This window comes from Photinus pyralis, unplaced genomic scaffold (genome assembly GCF_008802855.1).
Source record: "Photinus pyralis isolate 1611_PpyrPB1 unplaced genomic scaffold, Ppyr1.3 Ppyr1.4_LG1, whole genome shotgun sequence".
In the NCBI taxonomy this organism is placed as follows: Eukaryota; Metazoa; Arthropoda; class Insecta; order Coleoptera; family Lampyridae; genus Photinus; species Photinus pyralis.
The window spans coordinates 68,513,559-68,534,206 of record NW_022170249.1 but is presented as its reverse complement, the minus strand read 5'-3'; the positions used below and the strand labels follow the sequence as shown (position 1 = coordinate 68,534,206).

Genomic DNA, 20,648 nt, shown 5'->3' with positions numbered 1-20,648 from the left:
AAACTCGGTTAACAAACTTTCTTGAGAAATTCCTCTTTGCGGATAAACACCAGTGTCTTTAAACTTTAATAATCCCAAAAAATTTCTTTGAACGGATTCTAGCGACGTTTTTTGGTTTGCGTAGTGGGGGCACCAAACTAGTGAGCAGTATTCCAGTTTAGTGCGTATCATACACATGTATAACTTGTATAATGCACGTGTATTCACAAAAGATCTACTGCTACAGCAGGTATCTCGTTGTTTCCTTGTTATATATTTTTGGAATTCCTGACGTTATATTTTCAAAACACGCCCAAGATACTGTCTTTATTTTCAAATACAGGTTATTGTACCGCCCGAGATCGGAAGTTCCATCGAGTTTGCGAAAGTCTTTTTATTCGCTTATATAGCTGCAGTTCTGTCTGGAGAATTAGAAAAAAAAATGCGCAATTCCACTTAAATTTAGGAAACAAATACGAACACTAGCTTGCTCCAATAACTTATTCAGCTGGTGGGCGTAACAATACACTTATGTAGTGTCCAGTTTTGTATACTTCTTTTATTTTCACGTTCACACCGCCAATTGTTCAGGCATCACCGCAGCTCGCGCCACCTTACGTCTGAGCAAGCAGTTTATCGGGCGAATTTTTTAAAATGGGATTAATTTGTTCCAAAATGCACATCGACAAACCGTCCGCTCTTGACTTAGGTACTAGTTTATTTTTTTTAGTTAGTTACTACACGTATTCAGCCTTCTGGCTATCACGTGGAAATATCTATTTTTCTTTCTTTTTTAATTTTTTTTCTCTTCTTTTAATTTCATATATGTAGACGTTAGCCGTATCTAGTATTTTTATTTCTTTTATATTATTAAGAGTAACCTAGACTTCGTTGCCCGTCCCTAGCCGCGGGGAGGCCTCTACATATTAAAGAATTTCTTTATCTAAAATTTTTCCAAGATTTTTCTTTTGAATTTTGTTGCAAACATTTCCAAAATGTTTTCTAATTTCATTTTTTAATAATTCATTCTTGTTAATTGGCCAATCTATAATTGATTTTGATGCTAAAATTTCTCTAAAATCTTGTCTTTCAATTTCAAAATTTTCACAATCGTTTATTAAATGTTCACCGTTTTCTATTCTTTGTCCACAATCGCATGTTGAGTCTTCTATTTTATTAATTTCGAATGAGTAATAATTAAACCGTGATTTGTTATTATTTGAATTGTTCCTCGATTTGGAATCCAATTTTTCCATTTTTTCTTTCTTTTATATCTGGTATATATTGATGAGTTTCCCTTCCCGTATTAGCTCGATTCCATTCTTCTTGCCAAATTATTTCACAATTTTTATCTATTATTTTTTTAATTTCCTTAATTTCTATCTTTCCTAAATTTTTTTCTTTTGAGTTTCTGTTATGTCTTTATTAATTTTATTAGATTTCGAATCTTTTTTTCTTTTATTATAATTTTCTTTTAGTATTGTTACATTGTTTATTTTGAGTAGTTCGAAGAAAACACCTTTATTACACGAGTCGTTTGATCGAAACTTAAAGAGCTAAAGTTCACACACCTTCATTTTCTTTGATTTTGATGCAAATTTACTGTTTACTGAGCAATACTGGCTAAAAAGGTGGTTAAATAGGTATTTTATTTCATGTTACTTACAACTTGATATAACCACTGGGCTGATTCTTAAAGAAAACAACAATTTTTCTTCACTATAACCATTAATTAATGTAGTGAAATAATTATAAACATTTTTGTGACAAATTTCATTAATACGAACCCCTGTAGAACACTGAGACTCCATTTCAATTAACTTTTACTTTGATTTAGTATTTAAAAAATTCATAGCGATGGTTTTTGTGAAAGGACAAATAGAATTAATTTCTTTCAAAAGGAAAAAGAAACTCTTTACAAACGCTTATTGTGTGTAGGATCTGCAATTACGAAAACCCCGTCACTTAAATAAACAACAAAGTTCTTGAATATTAATTAAGAGTTCGCCGTCATTATTAACAGCGAAGTACAATATCCCCATACTTACACATCACTTTTAATTCGACAACGTTACTATCTCCATCCCCTTCGACATTGGAAGCTGTACATGAATAATTTCCAGCTTGGTTTCTAGAAATTCCTTGCAATGCGAGATCACTGTTGCTCATTATAATTTTCTTTTGGTTCGGTTGCATAATTTGACCCTGTAATCAAAGAGAAAAACTGTCTTTAATTTTCTGTCTTTCTAAAAGAAAACACGTAGCAAGCTTTTCAACGAAAATTTTAAAATCGCAACGAGAATAACTTAATGAAACGTCAAAATGCAAACAGAATTCGATAACCACCTGCATTGTACAGCATTTTATAGACGTTCAACGTAATCTGGATGAATGAAATGACAATCTAATTGAAAAGTTGAACGCAATCCTAATAGTGTCTTCTTAAAAATAAAAAGTTTATTTAGTGCTTCTTTTTTTTTTGAAAAATAGTACATTATATATCAAGGTAGAGAAGTCCACTATTATTGCCTAGCACCAAGATTACATCTCGAGGCGCTTGCGCCGAGGGGTGTAAGGTGCGAAGGCAATAATAGACTTCTCTACCGTGGTATATATACTATTTTTTTCACTACTAGCACTTGAAATCCTCTAAATTAACATATTATATTGATAAGAGAGTTAACGGTTGGACAGAATTGTTTGTTTCTTAATTTAACATGTCAATCAAGTACGTGGAAGTACAAGTCAAACAGGCCGTATTTTGTTCTGTCATTGAGATTTTTCAAAGAGTAATTTCGTTCGAATTTTTTCAAAATGTGATAATTTTAGGTATGTGATTTCTCTGGAAATTGCGAATGGTGGCAATTATTCGTTTTAAAGAACTTGTCTAAACGTTCATGGAGCGAAATTTCGGGTTGTGTTTTCTAAAAGTGACAGCGTGACAGTTCTCATTATTGACTAGGTACTAGTTAATAATAAAAAATTATTAACCACTTTGAACAAATGCCGAGAAAGCCTACTTTACAAGTGAAAAAAAGGTTAATAATCATGTCATCAGACGCTAGTAGTGAAAAAAAGTGTATTTTATTCTCTCTTTCTTTTAAGCTTTTTGAAGACCCGTTTTCAGTAACACTGGCCACCACACAAAACTCTGAAGCAGAAGAAAAGCAGTCTCATTTTCCAACCCATGGATTATAGTAAACGTTAAGATTAGTTGTGTTTCTGCAACGACATTCCACAACTTTTTGATGAAAGTAGGTACCGGATTGGTTTTATATCAGAATTGTTAGTTGTTAATTTGTTTAAATAATCACATTGTTTATTTGTTTGTTCATTACTCAAATCATTGCATACGATTTACGGTTGTAGACAAGACGTTTTGTTATCGCGGCGTATGATAATTAGTTTCAAGATAAAAAACACAGGTTCAGTTTATCATTCAAGCGGAAGTTGATAAAAGGGAAGCTGTTTTAAATAGAAGACGGACGTGAATCGCGCCTTTTTAGGGTGAATTTGAAAAGACAGTCTACCTTATTTAATTGCATAGTTGTGTAGAAGAAATCTAAGGAATGTTTAAAGAATTTTCTTTACGTCGTGATAAAAGGGAAAGTTAAGTCGAGTTAAGGGGAGGCGTAATTTCTCGTTTACGAAGAAGTTTAGTCGGAGTGCTGTGGTTATCGATAGTTTGTTGCCGAAGAAAAGCCTTAGTCTTCAAGCACCCACTAACCAGAGTTTCGCCAACGATCAAAGAGCGAATACATCTGTAATTACAACTACCTACCAGAATCTTTTCTGTTCTTGTTGCAAATGAGGTATGGGATTCAGATACTACGAGAAAGGTATCTCGTTATGTCTTTGAATTTAAAATTATTCAAAGGTTATGTACAGTCGGAGCGTGTGTACATGAAGATGAAAGTTGATCTAAATCAGAATTTGTGTGCAGCCTAACCTAAAAAGTTTTTATATAGAACACTCTGTACATTACATAATACAAAAGTTGTAACAAAAGTGGACATTACGACCAGCGTCAGTGGGAATATGGCAACTAAGAATTCATGCACGTTGCGACCAGGCCACGGAGAAGAGTATCGGGGCGATCCTTATGCACGGAAACGCGCTGCTAAGGTGATACCGTGTTGCTAAGGTTTGGAGAAATCACGCATACACCCAACACCCTAGACCTGGTCCCCAGTAAATTACCTTACAAAGAACGAGTGTCGTAGAAAGCATGATGAGTTAACGTATTTTTTTCTGACAAAGAAGTTTTTTATTGAGTATGGAAAAGCTAGTTTCCCGATCAAAGATTTATTTAATTTTAAATACTTTATCTGGTTAACAATGAAGAAGACGTGATTATTGCCCTACCAGAAATGTTCCTGGACGAGAATAACACGATAAAAATGAAAATTGACACCTTAAGACACGTTATAGTTTGGCTTGTTGTGCAAACATTAACATTGCAGTCGATCCTTGAATGATGGAATATGTATATGTTTAGCTTGAAATATCTACACGCAAGATGTTTTTTTTTGTGAACGAACATTATTAAAAGATGGAATAAGCATGTTTTAGTATGTAGAATTGAATGAAATCTACCCGTCAGTTGCAAGAGGGTTTTCGATTGTAATCGCGTCTGAAATGCTCTACTTTTTGGGATTTTAAAAGAATAAATATTACATCCCTATCTAAAGTGATTGTTAGACCCTGAATTATTTAGGATATCGTCTAACGTTGTTAATAAAAACCAAATTTTTAAACGTAAGGGACGATAACATTTCATAGTCCATAGTGTTTTGTCATTTAAATTAATGTGTGGGACATTCAACTAAATTTAAGAGGCGCATCATAAGGAACACGAACATGAAAATTTAATTCAGTCAGAGTACCATCCCACCATTTCTGTGTCTTCGAAAGAAACTACGATGGGCGAGTGTAATTTAGGGGCGTCTGCCGTTGTGATCTCTGGAACTTTTGACATATTCGATATTCCCTCATAGTTACAAACTGTCGACGTAGATTTTCATGTAGATTTCCAAAATGTAATATTTTCTTTCGGTAGGTAAAGAAACTATGTTGGTGTGCAAATTTATTTATGAGGTCACAGCAAGAGCAAAAACCAAAAAAGAAACCGGTAATGTGAACTTTCGACACGACCTAACCTCATTTTATTTTTATTAATTACTTGCATGTAATTAATAAACGTGATTGGAGTGGGAAAAAAAATGCTGATCAGGAATAATTAAAAACAAAGGGCCGAACTCATTGCTTGTTTGGGAGTATCTTTATACCCTTTATTGGCAGACGAGAAAGATCAGATCGCGATAGGGCTTCTGTTAGAAGTGTGTCAGTATTCATAGAACTCTGTATTGTGTTTTTATTTTGCTTGACCATTTTAAATTTATTTAACATTCGATTCTTACTCTCATTTCGACATTCTTACGCCATCTATGTATTTCCTCTGTAAATCCGGTTAGTTTAGATGTAAATTAGTTGTGTGGCAGAGTTATTACTTTAGCTCTTTATTGTGCCGCTACAGGTCATCCGAGTGCACTTTTAGTCTTCAAATAACAGTGATGGAAAATTTCCAAAATTGGGGAAAAATCAGAATTTGTGGAAGTCAACAAGCCATTTCAAAACGTCTGAAAATTATGGGAATGATTCAAAAGCAAGGAGGTGCCATACGATTCGAAACCAAGAGATGTTAAACGACGTTTTTCACGTGCGAACAGCTGCTCCAACGGAAAAAAAGGAACTTTTTTTTACATCGTACTGTAACTGGCGTTGAAAAGTACATTACGATAATCCAAAGCGCAAAAAATCGTGGGGATCGCCCGGTCATGCATCAACATCGACGGCAAAGTCAAATATCCATGGTTCCAAAAAGGTTTCAATTGGTTTTGCAACATGTGGTCCAGCTTTATGGTGCTGCAAAATTACTTTCATGCAACGAATCGAATCCGAACCACCCGCTTACAAGTCAGTTAGCACGATATCTCGCAAACGAGTCGACCAATTACGATGAAATTTTGCAAGTGGATTCTTTATCAAATTTGTAGAATCATGGCTCGTGAATTGGCAATGTCAGGAAATAAATAAAGTCCTTTTGACATCTCCGTTAGGTATAACCGAATTGCATGGAATTCAATATGGTCATAGCTTTAGTCATATAACACGCAATGCCAAAAGTTGAGTCTTTTGATTTGATACATATGCAGTTTGAATAAGAGTAAATCTAACATCAGGTTCAAAATTTGGTTGGCGCTCGTTTGCTATATTTATTTACACATTTATTCAACTTATCAAAATTAGATCACGTTTCAGACATCATTGGTCGTGTAATTTGAAATTAAAAATGCTATTTACACGAGTCAGAAATGGTTACGAAAATATTTTACAAGTTTTTTTTATCATAACACGATGAAATTTTTTTTAAGTTGTAGGTAACGTTTATAGTAAACATAATCAGCTAAAAAATAACATTTCTAGACTATACAATATTGAATATTTTATGTGCGAGTCATTTAGATGTCGGCCAAAAAAGTGTTTACCATTATGTTACTCTACATCTTTATAAAATGATGAAACCGCTAAAAGTTGATGAAACGACTGTCACTTGAGCTACAAATACGGCGAGCGAGAGACGTCTACAGTAAATAATAGTGTAGGGATCTATCTGCATTTTGAACATCTAAAAATTTATCGCGGGGGATTGTCGAAGATCGATCGTAATAATGTGAGCAATGTAAAAGGTACAATTCAACAGAATTCCGAATGTCCTATCCTATTGCTTTAATATGGTTGAATAGATGTATCCATTTCTCAGTGTCTGCGTGTATATAAACGCGGAATGTACGAGTTTTGTTATACCTAGTTCGGGAGAACGTTCTGGAATTCGAGAAACTTCAGACACGTCCAGACTTTCAGCTGTAATTACCGAATGCTGCTTCTGCGTTTCCGTCTGATATAATAAACAGCAAAACAGTGTGTGCGGACATGAAACTTATGAGGGTCACATCTTTCTTCCGGCGTTTCCACAAAAATAACCCGTCTCGTTTGCTACAACGGTCTAGTATTGATATAAATGAGAAAGAGGGCAAAGAAACATATAAACGTGTATTGTCCACAAATATTTCAGATTGCGCTCGCTGCAAAATGATTCTAACTTTCTTTACGAGGAAACTTCGGTTATTAATTGCCATTTCTTCGTCCGAGACGAGTAGGTGCTGACAATACGTAAGCGTAATGGATATATAATGGCGTCGTTCACGAGCTTCACTTATTTGTAATGAAAGCGCGGAAGTAATTATGTGATAATATTAAATATTGACTTCGTTTAGCTTACTGAAGAAACACAATTGAGATTTTCATATCCCTTAATACTTTTATATGATATTAATTGAAAACGTTTTTTTTTAAAATTCCCTTTTATATTGTGTACCATAGCAATAGTGTAAAGCTTTACACTACAATCGAACTTTTTTACCCGTGAATAATTTATTTGGATCCTTTGTTCGGATCATTTGGTTTGATACTGTCAGGAGATGAAAATTTAGTTATTCAGTCCTATGAGCCATGAGGTATGCAACACGAGAAAGTTGCAAAACGGGAAAAACAATAAAATAAACATATGGATAAGACAAGACAAACCCTATGCTGCTCCTGGTTTTATAATCTGGATAACAGACTCCGTGCTAGCAAATGGTCGTGGGGTTAACGTTGGGTGTACAGGCCGCCAAGAGCGATAAATCCTTAATTTGGAGATCCAGTATAAGTACAAAACTTGTTTCCGCTCTAAAAACAATATTTAGGAAGGAACTGTAAGGGTTAAAACATAAAATAATAAAGTGCAAGAAGGGGATGTTTGTATTATTTGAAAGATTAGAATTTTCAAGGTTACATGTATGTGGAAAATAACAACTTATTCGTTAACCGTCTGTTCTAGTTTTTAAATATTTCAGGATAACATTTATTGATGGTAGCGAACGCTTTTAACAAGGTTTCAAATGTAAATTATGCAGGGTTTATTTTACGCAAGGGCTCAGGGTGACGTCAGAAAGGCCTTCCCTAGATCTGTGACACCCGTATCTGTACCTTACCTAGGGTACGTGACTACTAAAACGGGGTGGACTTGTTAATCGCTATACAAATCGGTGAAAAATGAATAGTTATGATGTTCAAAAGTAGTTCTAATGATTAGACGGATTTTGTTTAGGTTTTTACATAACCCCAATAAAATAATAATTTTAACATACAGGGTGGTGCTTAGCGCAACGCAGCATAGGGATTTCAATGGTAATTTCTTTATATTCAATTACTAGCTCCCCTAATTATTTTAGAACAAAAGTCTAAATAAGTTTTTTTTAGAGAAAAAAATACTGCATTTGTTCATACTTTTAGTTATAATTTTCCATTTTTCAAAACCGTAGAAATCGACAAAATAAAAACTTACATTTTTATAAATCAGTGATGCTTTGGAATCTTTTAACAAACTAGAAGCGCATCGCATCTAAGTTATCGTTATTTGACGTCGAACAATTTTCATATTTAATTCTGTTACAACTATCCGATACAAGAAAAAGCGGCAATTGGGTAATGTTTTTTTAGAGAATGTATGCTGCATCTGCATCAGATACTATTTGTTTATCAGAGAGAATCAGAGTACCTACATAATCGAAGAAAAAAACTGATTTGAAGCAGATTTGTTCCTAAACTTATATTCGGATTTTCCGCTACTGCAGCCAAAACGTTGAATGTATTGTCGTTTTCCTGATGGTTTTGACGGACATTTTGAACGTTATTGCTCTTGCAGTTCTTTAACTAATTTATAAACAAGTATAAATTTAATAAACGTCAAAGGCAAATAATGAAACGTGATCGCTGTTTCTTTAGGTAATTCCAAGGCATATCCGATTTATTGTAAAATGAACCTTTTTATTTTGTTGATTTCTACGGTTTTGAAAAACGAAAAATTATGAGTAATAGCATGAACAGATTCAGTATTTTTTTCTCTAAAAAAACTTATTTAAACTTTTGCTCTAAAATAATTAGGGGAGCTAGTAATTGACTATAAAGAAATTACCATTGAAATCCCTATGCTGCGTCGCGCTAGGCACCACCCGGTATAGCTGAAGGCTTTTGAAATATTGAAAGGTAAGTAATTAAGTAAGTAAATAAATCCAATAGTCTTGATTAACAACAATTTTATACAGTTACAGTTTGGATAAATCGATGACTTCACAGGGAACAAATGGACGACACAAACGGAATGCTCTGACCTGGAAGTTGAGTGGACGTTGCGGTCTCGACACAGGGAACTCGTGGCTGTTGTTCTCCACTTGATGATGATTGTCCGCAGCAAAATCCTCAATCCGGTGGCAGGCCAGTTCAGAGACGACACATCGACAATAGGACAATAGGACAAAAAGTAGACGTAAAAGAAAAGAAGCTAGAAAAGATTCGACCATTACAATAAGTTTTACATATGTAATAATTACCTCGAAGATGTTTCGAGCTTCTCAAGTAAACCGAATGGTTTGTACGATTTTTGTGTCCGCCGAAGCGATGCTGTTCAATACCGTACTCCAAAATACCTCAATAACTTAGGTAAGAACTTATTCAACAGTGCACTCATATATCCTCAAAATTTGAGATTTGCAATGGCTTTTTAGAGTGGCTACTGCAATCGTACCATGCTCACACGAAGCTATCAGAAGACAGAATGGCCGAAACCAGGAAATGTACAAGAAGAAAATCAAGTTCCAACAATGTAACAGGAAGAGAAGAAAATATCAGAAATAAGTCAATAGGTCAAGTACAAACAATAAATAAGTAAACAAGACTATAGGCAACACATAAGACATACAAGGATTTAATGAAATTAACGTTACCACAAACGTCAAACTTAACGTGCAGGTTATCTACCAAAAAAAACATTATTTTGCGTTACACAATTACATGTTTTACAGATAACCTGCACGTTAAGTTTAGCGTTAGTGACACATCTAAGGGCAGCGTATATCATTGTCGTGTCAGGGAAAATAACGTTACACCACCTAACATACAGTGTGGCCAAATTGAATAATTTCATTATTTGGGTTACTGTACTTCAACGTGAAAATGTGATCCCTACCTTCATTCCCTTTCTAGTGAATAATTAATTTATATTAAAAATCGTTATTTATTTCAAAAGTATTGCAAAAATTAACATTAAATAATCATCTAATTACCGAAAACGGACTCGAGCTATATCTTGTATAACTTTTGAATCATAGCGAAAAACGTTATCGCCTCTGGACAACACTCAGCTGCTTGTATTCCGCACAAGTATAAAGAATGGCAAGCACAGGGCGAAAACACAGTCAGTGGATTCTCTTTGACTTTGGACACCTCTGTACCGGTCACTCATGTTACTGCCATTCTCGTAACCTGGTCCACAGCAATCCATAATTAATAACCTCTGCAACTGCTTCACTCGTTTTTCTATTACAGGTCACAAACTCCAAAAAGCGTTCCTGAACTTCAAACGCGTTAATTTTCTCATTAAATAACTCGCATCGAATGATAAAAATAGTTTTCTATACTCTGTTTTTTAACTAGGAAGACGGATTTAAAAACCTGATTTACACTGAAAATGTCACTAGAATCTAGTAACAAAAATAATAGACTCATTTTATACAGACATGTATTGTGGGTTGCTTGACGTGATTTTCTTTCACATTTGGATAGATTTCATTATTTGTGCTTTTAGGTTATTATTTGGTAGGAACTCCTTTATATTATGCATACATCATACTTTTAAAAGCGAATTATAATAAATAGGTAATACATTGATAATAGGTAATCATCCTGCATACATTTTTTGGTCTTTGAAACATTATTTTGAATTGTAGTTTTAAATATTTTATCAGTTGTAATACTACACAATCCACATTACAATTTACAACAAATGTTAAGTTATTGAACAAATTCAGAACAATGGAATTATACTCATATTATTAAACAGCACAGTTCACTGCTTTATGTATAAGCGCTGTCTTCCGAAAGTTCACTAAAAACTGTCACTGTCCTCCGATCCGAGTGAAATAATTAATGGTTCTATAAGTGTATCCATTAGGCCATCCAATCTACACATCTTATTTTCTTCCTTAATAACGTGTTGCACACAATTCCGCCAATCTTCAGGGCTCACATTTGCAACAGCGTTATGACCACTGGAACGTTTCAAAGGGGTAACAATCCCAGTACTTCGATATTCTTTAATTATCCGGTATACTATAGATCGTGCAATTCCTAATATGTGTCATACTTTAATAACTAAATATATACCTACATTATTATTTACGTTACCTGTGGTAGATGCAATCTTCAACACAAGCGTAGCAAAATTCATATCTCGAGTATCAGACAACATTTGTTTATAATAAACTGCTTCTCGGAGACTGATAAAATGGCCCAAGTTTAAGCGACTACGTGTTTTCAAAGGAGGCAAGCTTGCTTTACTGGTACTTGGAGTTGAATCCATCCTTAATACACTTAGGACGCGAAATATCAACTTTAGTTCTTAAAAGAACTCTTTTTTTGTTAAAATTTATGCAAATGGACTCAGAACACAAAAAAACTCAAAAATAAGTACAACAGTTACGAACGAGAATCGCCATTTAAATTTGACAGTTAAATCATGTCAATAGCAATTTTATCTGGGTGTAAAACGGGCGCAGCGCGAGCCAGTAGAAACTAAGATTTTTGTGGGAACTTTTAAATCCGTCTTCCTAGTTTAAAAACAGAGTATACATGAGCCGCATCTGGTTGCATCTACAATCAAGGAATAATATTTTTCCGAATTTCTTTCCTTATATATATTGAAAGACAAATGTTACGATATGACCTATTGTAATACCTACGACTGAAATTATTGTATCCTTGAACCTTTGCCATGTTGCGGGCGGGTTACTTAGACCAAAAGGTAACCTCGTGAACTGAAATAATCCTCGATTTGGGACCGTAAATTGTTTAGAATTTTCTTCAAGTGGTATTTGGTAGAAAGCGGACTTGATGTCTATAGTAGACAAAAATTTAGCGTTACGAAGTTTGTCTAACGTGGTATTAACTTGTGGAATGAGGTAAGCGGCTTTGACTGTGACTTTATTTCCCTTGCGGAAATCGACGCAAAATCTGTAACTGCCATCCTTCTTTTTTACCAAAATTATGGGTGATGCTCAAGGGCTGCAGGAAGGTTCTACAATATTGCTTTCCAAAAGTTTGTCTAATTCTAAATTTATGGATTCCTGTACAATGGGACTAACCGGGCAGTACCGCTGTTTGATTGGTTCTGATGTAGTTACTATCTTATGCTTTACCAGAGTAGTGACGCCAATACCATCAGGCATTTGGGAAAAAATGTTATTTAAAAAATATTTAATTTTACTTGGTCTTCAGAAGACAGAGCTGAATGTGGTAGTAAATTGAACTTTCACTTCACTTCACCAACGGCAAATTTCCACAAGTTTTGTCTTAAAGTGGGCACTATCTCCATGAGCCTCCAAAAATCGGAGCCTAAAATTATATTGTGATTCATGGTAGGGATTACCAAAATATCCATGATTTTAATTCGGTCTTTCAACGTCATTGGGACTGTAGCAGATCCGATAACTTCGCAAATTTCTCCGTTTGCAACAGTGATTTGCATGGTATCAGATTTAATTAAGGGCAAATTGAGATGCGGTAAAGCTTGCCAACCGTTACTTCGTCCTTGAAGCGCCCGAATCGAGCAAACCTAGTAAGGGTACCTCGAAAATAGAAATATCTAAATATGGTTTGTTATCGTGACTGTAATGCGACAAAATAAAGTCAATGATTGGTTTGGTGTGGTTACTGTAAGTGGTCGATTGTGAAGGTAAAGAATCAGAGACAACATCTCGACCTAAAGGTGCCTCTTGATTTAGTTGTTTGAAAACTTATTGCAGGAAGGGCAAGTGCGCACGGTGAAATTGGGTTTTTTGCATTTATAGCAAAATATTCTTGGACGACTGTCGCAGTTAATAGCTATATGCCCAACTTTATTACATCGGAAACATCTTACGTTGGAACTGTAAGGAGCGCTAGTAGCGACTTCTCTAATGCTGCGAAAGTTGTGGATGAAGAATATATACAAGCAAGGTCTCCTTCTAAAATATTTCTTGGTTTAGGTGGGGGAGGAACGTAATCGTTCACAGATACTCGATTAGCTTCTAGGTCTCTGGCCATTTCTAATAATAACTCTTTAAGAGACTTAATATTTTTAATGTGAAGAGCTAACCCTATTTTGTAGAAAGGAGTCATATTATCAAGAATAATTTTTAATCGGACGGCTTCCGGAATTTTTACAGTTAGGCGTTGGAAGTGATTATCCATGTAAGCGATGTATATTCCCATACTTTCGTCCGGATGTGCGTTCTATCTTTAATTTGCTTGAAGAGCAGATCGTTACAGTTTCGCGGTTGGAATTCTTGTCTTAACAAAATTTTTAAGGATTCCCAATCCGTGACCTTGCTTTTATTGGACCTAAACCATATTAGTGCTATATAAGAGAAAAGATCATTGGCCGAAGCGAATAATTCTTCATCTGTTATATGACGGGAAACTTTTAAGTGCCTCGACACGAAAGGCACTTAAAGACAAATCGGATTGCTTTCCTGAAAATGTCAAGTTCCATTTTAAAACAGGAATTGGCTTGATATTTGAATGGGAACTCACTACTTTTGATTTTGGAGTAGGAGTAGAACATGCATTCACGTCTACAATTGATGAATCGCTATCACTATTATCAATTTCTAAAAGGTTAATGTCTAGGACTCCTTGAGTCTGACTTACCGAAGTTCGCAAATAGCGTTTAATTGTTTTATCATTGACTGTTTTAAGTTTAAAAGTTTAACAACTACAGCTGATTTTTGTTTTTTCACCTCTGCCGATATGGGTCTTACTTTGTTTACTCGTTTCATTGCATGACTAATTTTAGTACTTAGTTTTTTAGCTTAACCTTCATCTGAAGCAACAAAATTTTGTAACAAAGCTTCTAATTCCGTAATTTATTCTGATAGGGCTTTTAGCCTTCGTCTGTTGAAAAAGGATACTCAGGGTATGTTAGGGAGTGACCTTCTTTCTCTAACTTTAAACAACTACGATGTACCCCCCTAAGGAGGCACTTGCCAGTTTAATCTTTTCAAGAATACTGTCAAATATAAATAAAACATCTTGGAGTCCAACACAGAAAAATAAATCTTTTTCTTCTAAAATAAGTGTAAAAAATATGTGTGAGGTAGGAATAGAAAAAGTGATACATCATCTTGCATTGTTATTATACTTGTCATTGTCAGTATCTCCAAGATCGCAGCCATCGTCTAAGCCTACCCTATTGAGGCGGGGAGCATCTTCACCGATTACGTGCTATCATCCAAGCCTCACCGAGAACCTCCATTCCACCGAGTAGGTGTTGCATGAGCCGTCGTAAGTAAAAGAATCTTACTTATCTGTTATGCCTACAATAAAGAATAGCAGTGGGGAACTACTTCATATGTTATTTTGATCCTCTTCAAGGGAATTTTGTGTGTCTCCTTTAAAGTGGCGAATTATTATTATTAATCCTCCTCAAGGAACCTGTATAATCATATATCTATCATTTTCAATTATTTACTTACATCTGTAAGGGTACATTCGCTGATTAAGTTTGCTTAATAATAATATTATCTCCCGGTGCCGGCAAAGAAAGCCCAGGGAATATATATATATATATATTATATATATATATATTAATAAAATATATATATATATATATATATATAGTAATCTTAAGAAAAAGATCATTAACTGGAGACGACGTTTCCTGCGAGAAATTAAGCAATATCGGAAAGAAAGTGAGAAGTTGTATTTCCTAGATGAAACCTGGGCGAATACTGGACATACTACAAGCATAAATTGAAGAAAATAGGAGAGTAATATGAAGAAATGACCAGTGGAGTTTTTGAAAACTTACTCACAAACATTGTAACGCAACAATTGTGATTTTAAGGGACAATGCTGCATATCACAGCCGAAAGTGAGACAATACCCAACACTGGTAGGTACCAAACGCCTGGTTGACGAGTAAATCTCTTGTTTATGAAGAAGATAATTATGGTAACAGCAGAACTCCTGCAACTTGTCAGACAAGCTGCAGTTGCACCAAAGTACATACGTAATTGATGAAATTGTAAAGAAACACAACATACTGTTCTTCGATTGCCGCCGTATCACTATTTGAACAAGCCGTAACATTTATATTTGGCAAGTTTACTGGCTTACAATATTTTTTACAAAGTGGAAATGAGCGGAAAGTGCACTTGCTACTTGCCCGCAAGTCAAGTTGAGGACCTGGCTAGTTTAGTGGCCGACTTTCCTGTATGGACTTGCACATTTTATGTAGTTACTGTGTATAAATATTGTTGGGAAAGTTATTATAAAACATTTTTCTGGAAAAATGGAATGTAATAGTGACCAAGCAGTTTTTAAATGTGTATGAAAAATATGAGGTACTTTGGACATAAGAAACGAAGACCCCCTGAATAAGATAAAACAGGACTGCGTTCGAACAACTATTAAATCAAGTTCTTATAAGCATCTGGATATTCTATTGTAATTTCTCTTATTAATAGGGCATAGGCCCCCAGAGCATCTCTACGTTTTATCCATTCTCTTACCCATATTCGTTTTCTTTTGTTTCTCTTATAGCCCAGTAAATCTAGCTCGGGCCGCAGGGATGTTGGGTACATTTTTTCTTTTGTCTCTCAATCGAAAGTGTTTCAAAAGAAAATTCTTAACCCTGAGTTTGCGCACTCTCAAAGTTCACCGTTTTTTCGCCATTTTGAATCAGATTTTTTTTGCTTGAAACGCTCATATGTCGTGTTCTACTTGTCGTGCAGCGAACAAACGGAGATCTTTGGATTCGTCAGGACCTATTTTTTGTAAGTGTATATTAAAAAACACCGTCCCATACGCCAGAAAAAAGTTAAGCTGAATTTATAGTTCCGTACCCGCAACACCGTACCGTAACGTTTGGAATTAAACCCTACTTGTTGCGCGTGAACATTTATAGTTCCCGTTAACGTTGCGTTAGAACGGTTACGGTACGTAGGAAATGCCCAAATCTTATTTCTTACGGTAAATCGTGCTAACGCGCTTGTCTTCGGTAGTACTCGGATAATTCAAACAGTTGACTTTATCCTGACGTTCGTTTCGTTTATTTACAATAATTATTGACACTTTGTTGGTTATTATTATTTTGAAATGCACGTTACTCTTACTGACAGATGGCATACAATGGCAGATAAATACGCAAGCTCATCTCTTACCACTACGGTAACTATAATTCGTATAATTTTCGTTAACGTAAGATTTTACGGTTCCGTTCTTACGGCTACGGAACTATAAATCCGGCTTTACTGACGCTCAAAGTCGAGAGAGCTTCGTAACTACATAATTACATGTGTTGGGTGAACAGATTATAATAGGCAGTTCCACAATGACAAGTTTATAGGACTGGAAATCAACTCCGATAGGGTATGCAATTATGTTTGCTCCAGGCCCCTTGTGCGTCTTTCACTCTAATTGTAATTGCGCGTTTTCATTTTTCTTGATGACATTATGAAATGCATGAAATCAGTAGAAGTCTAGAAGGCCTGATGATGGGTTATAAACCCGAAAGCGATAGCCTACAGGAAAAGATTTTAATAAAACCTAGCTTGTCTTTTATAATAATTAACCTCAGTAGAATACACTGCTCAATATACCACAGTGAAGTTACAATAATGAAATTGTTTTCAATAATCCACCCTATCGCAAGTCATATATGAGCAATTAAAGTGAAAAGCCTTCTCGAGTAGCATTATTAGAAAATATGAAACCATTTTGTATAAATATTTTTTTATGAAAAGGATGGAGCTTTTGTTAGGAAAATTCATAGCTGCGACTTTCATCGGAAACCAAAGGACTCTGGAAAGGATAAGCCAAAAATAAATAGAGACCTATACTGATAAAATGTTTGAGAGAATTAGAAGTTTAGATTTGACTGTTAAATCTGTGTAGGGGTGAGCACGGTACTTATTTGAAGAGAAGTTAACCGTTCGTGCTTTCATTTTTAAAGGGATATTTGCTTTCATTTCAATGTAGGTTGAACAAAGATTTATATCAATAATGTTAAATTGAAGATCCGTGTACTATTTTCGTGATTTGGAAATTTAATGTCGGAAATTCATGAGAGCAAGGCAATTTCTCTAGATCATTACAAATAAAACCAGGCATCCTCGTGATTTTCGGAGAAGTGACGTTATTTTACACTTCAGTTCCTATACACGTGTCTTGTAGGCTTTAAAGCCACCTCGATTCACAATAAAACCAATAATCTTGAATTCTCGGTTGCCGTTACTCTTAAAACGCATCGTGGGGAAACCTCTCGCTTTTTACCGTAAAATTTTTATGTAATTGCCCGACAAAATCTTGCCCGGTGGATATTATCAGAGCTGTTTTAATTATTTTACGTTACACGTCAACTGGGAAAAGTGTTACTTTTATTACTACTACTATTTTATAGTACTTTTAAAACGTCGTATCGCTTTAGTTTCCTTTCGGGAAGAGTAAGTAACCCAACCCAGTGCACTTTTTTGAGAAACTTTACTTCTGTTTCGTTTAAGTGCAACGTTAATTATAAGACATGCTTTTAAGGGCTTTTAAGCTTGCTGGGATTGATTTTTGCTTATCACTTTTACTATAGTAAGTAATAATTCCTTGAGGTATCACTGCTTTTAAAAAAATAATGCGACATGAGCTTTTTGTCCCTCCGTTTGGATCCGTTTTGAAGGAGTCTACTTGTTTTTAATTAGTAGGGGAGCTAACACGAAATCCACTGAACGAGAATGATCAAAATTGTAACCGATGGTGTTCCATTTTGCCCTATCAGAGTATGCTAAAATCGATCGTCTGCCGCCTCAGGTCATACGACTTAAGGCGCTGCGGGTACTTCTTGCGGTACCAATTCTGAAAGGTTGTTTTTCGAAAAAATAAGTTATACACCAAATGAAAACGTTGATAATAGCTCTTAAAAAAATATTTAAAAAAATCGCGCGCATTTGATAACTCCGTAAAAAAACAATTCTTAGTCGGTTTTTCACGAACTTTCTACGGATATAACTAGGTTACGGTTGGACGAGTGAAGCTGATTTTTTTTACAGACTGATGATATGATAAGTACTACTAATGACTTAACGGTGTTTCGTTTTTAAATTTTTTCTCTAATTACAAGATTATCTTATTATCTTAACATTATAAGATATCTTATAATTAGAGAAAAAATTTAAAAAAGAAACACTCTCATAGTCATTGGCTGTACCTATCATTAGTCTGTAGAAAAAATCAGCTTCATTCTTCCAACGGTAACCTAGTTATATCCGTAGAAAGTTCGTAAAAAACTGACTAAGAATTGTTTTTTTACGGAGTTATCAAATGCGCGCGATTTTTTAAAATATTTTTTAAGAGCTATTATCAACGTGTTCATTTGGTGTATAACTTATTTTCTCGAAAAACAATCTTTCAGAATTGGTAGCACAAGAAGTACCCGCAGCGCCTTAAGTCGTATGACCTGAGGCGGCAGACGATCGATTTTAGCATACTCTGATAGGGCAAAATGGAACTCCATCGGTTAAAATTTTGATCATTCTCGTTCAGTGGATTTCGTGCTAGCTCCCCTACTAAATCGATATTGGTCTGCGCTAATAATAAACTTGTCACAGTTACGGTAGTGACCCTATACACTCGAATAGGTCGTGGCGTCGATACGAGAAAGCCTCTTTGCTAACACAAAGGCTGATATTGTTTTGCAATAGCAGTTACGAGACATACACCGGACGAATGGGCTATTGGCGGAAGTTAGTCGGGATCTTCTTTACGAGCACGTTGGCAGAAGGCAAACTTTAAACGGTGTGTATTAAGAAAAAAAAATAGTTTGTGGGACTCGCAAGTTGGTTTGGATCAAGAAACACTTTTCCCTCATTTTGGAGGCTTAAAATTGAATTTTTTAAATACGGAAGTGACCGCCATTTGCTAATTTTGTTTTGGAATTCCTCTCTTATTAGTTGGAGGTATGTTAATTTTTTTGTGTTCGACGGGGAAGTTACATGTGATTTCTTATTGGAAGTTGACATCCACATTTAATTACAAGGTAATTTCATTCAATATTGGTACCGATTCCTTATCAGTTGACTTAAGGCTGGGGAATTTGATACAAATTACAGACATACCTAGTGTCAAGAACAACTGCCAAAGTGCTTAATATTATGCCACGAAATTGATACCACGTGTAGATGATGAACTGATGTATAGCATGATATATTTGCAATATGACTTTGATGAGTAATAAGTACGTAATAAATTGCCAAAATACTGCAATTTTTAAGGGAAAGAATTGCTTTCTTGTGAGGTGATATATTGCTTGCATCAACTTCAAGTTACCGTCATACCGTACATAAGGGTTGATATTAAAGATTTGCCAACATATAGGCATATAAGGCTTCAAATAAGAGAGCTGTCTTTAACACTAGTTTACCCTATCATTACTTATGAGAATAAAAATGTAATGTGTGCGTAAGACGGAAATTCCCTGCCGTTAACCAGCCAGGCCGCTATATTTTGTGGAATGTGCGAAAACAAGGTCAATCTCTCATTGGGATTAACCTGTAACAAACTGCTGGGAATGATGATAAGAAATTGGTTCAATTAGAATAATTTATTTAATTCTGGAATTAAACAAGTTCGTAATTAATGGACACTTCCTCTTCAAGGATTATACCAACGTCAATTTTCTTGTAAAGTGACTCCATTATCGAGTCGAGTTTTGTTCGTAATCATGGGAATTATTGTAAATTAGTAACTTATCATAATCGATCACTATTGAATTAGGGGATTTATTGGGGTTTATATTCAATTTCAACGTGAAGTAAATAAGTTTAGAGAAGTGATATTTATTTTTGTTGCGGTATCCCATTGGTTCATTTCTTTATTACATTCCTTGGCATATTCCCAATTTTCAAAAAAACTAGCTGCCGGTCAACCTCTTGGTAAGTTACGAAGATTTTTGTCTTACGAACTAACCACTGTAAAGTATCTCATACCTTTTCACTTTCACATCCCTGAGCTAGTTGGTCGTTACTGCGGCGAGTTTTGAGAAAAAGCAGTATCATCTTAACTCACGTCCCAACACGCACCTTTTCGGCAGATGAAAGCGCTGTTTAAATCATAAATAGTATTTCTTCTACAAAAATTCTACGCATCGATACTACTATGCGTAGAGACTTCGTGAAACTCCGCTGTTCTTGTTTGCTTCACTATCGTGCTTTAGTAGTTTTGTTTAAATTTTGATTCATGCCAGGCAACTGTCTCGTGTGATCGCTACGAACTTCGTAATTTTCAAGTGTAAAACAGAATCCGGCAGTACCAGATTCTTCCACTATTGCTTTTACCGCAGTTTGCAGTTTCGCATTAAATGACTCACTTTTCTGGAATATTGCTGTCGTCTACATAGCACAGAAGAGTCCTTCGACAGTCACGACAAAAAGATAGGCTCAGAACTCTTAATGTGTCTTTGTTACCTTACACCCGTCAACAATGAA

General features: G+C 35.2%; 1 protein-coding gene across 1 annotated transcript in view; it reads right to left on the bottom strand.

Moving 5' to 3' along the window:
* The window catches only part of LOC116166292 (nephrin-like), a 124,084-nt gene that overhangs the window by 15,441 nt on the left and 87,995 nt on the right, over positions 1–20,648 (bottom strand). The window contains exon 7 of the mRNA XM_031481213.1: positions 2,028–2,184. Coding sequence (XP_031337073.1) covers positions 2,028–2,184 — 157 coding nt within the window. The remainder of the gene's footprint in view (positions 1–2,027; positions 2,185–20,648) is intronic.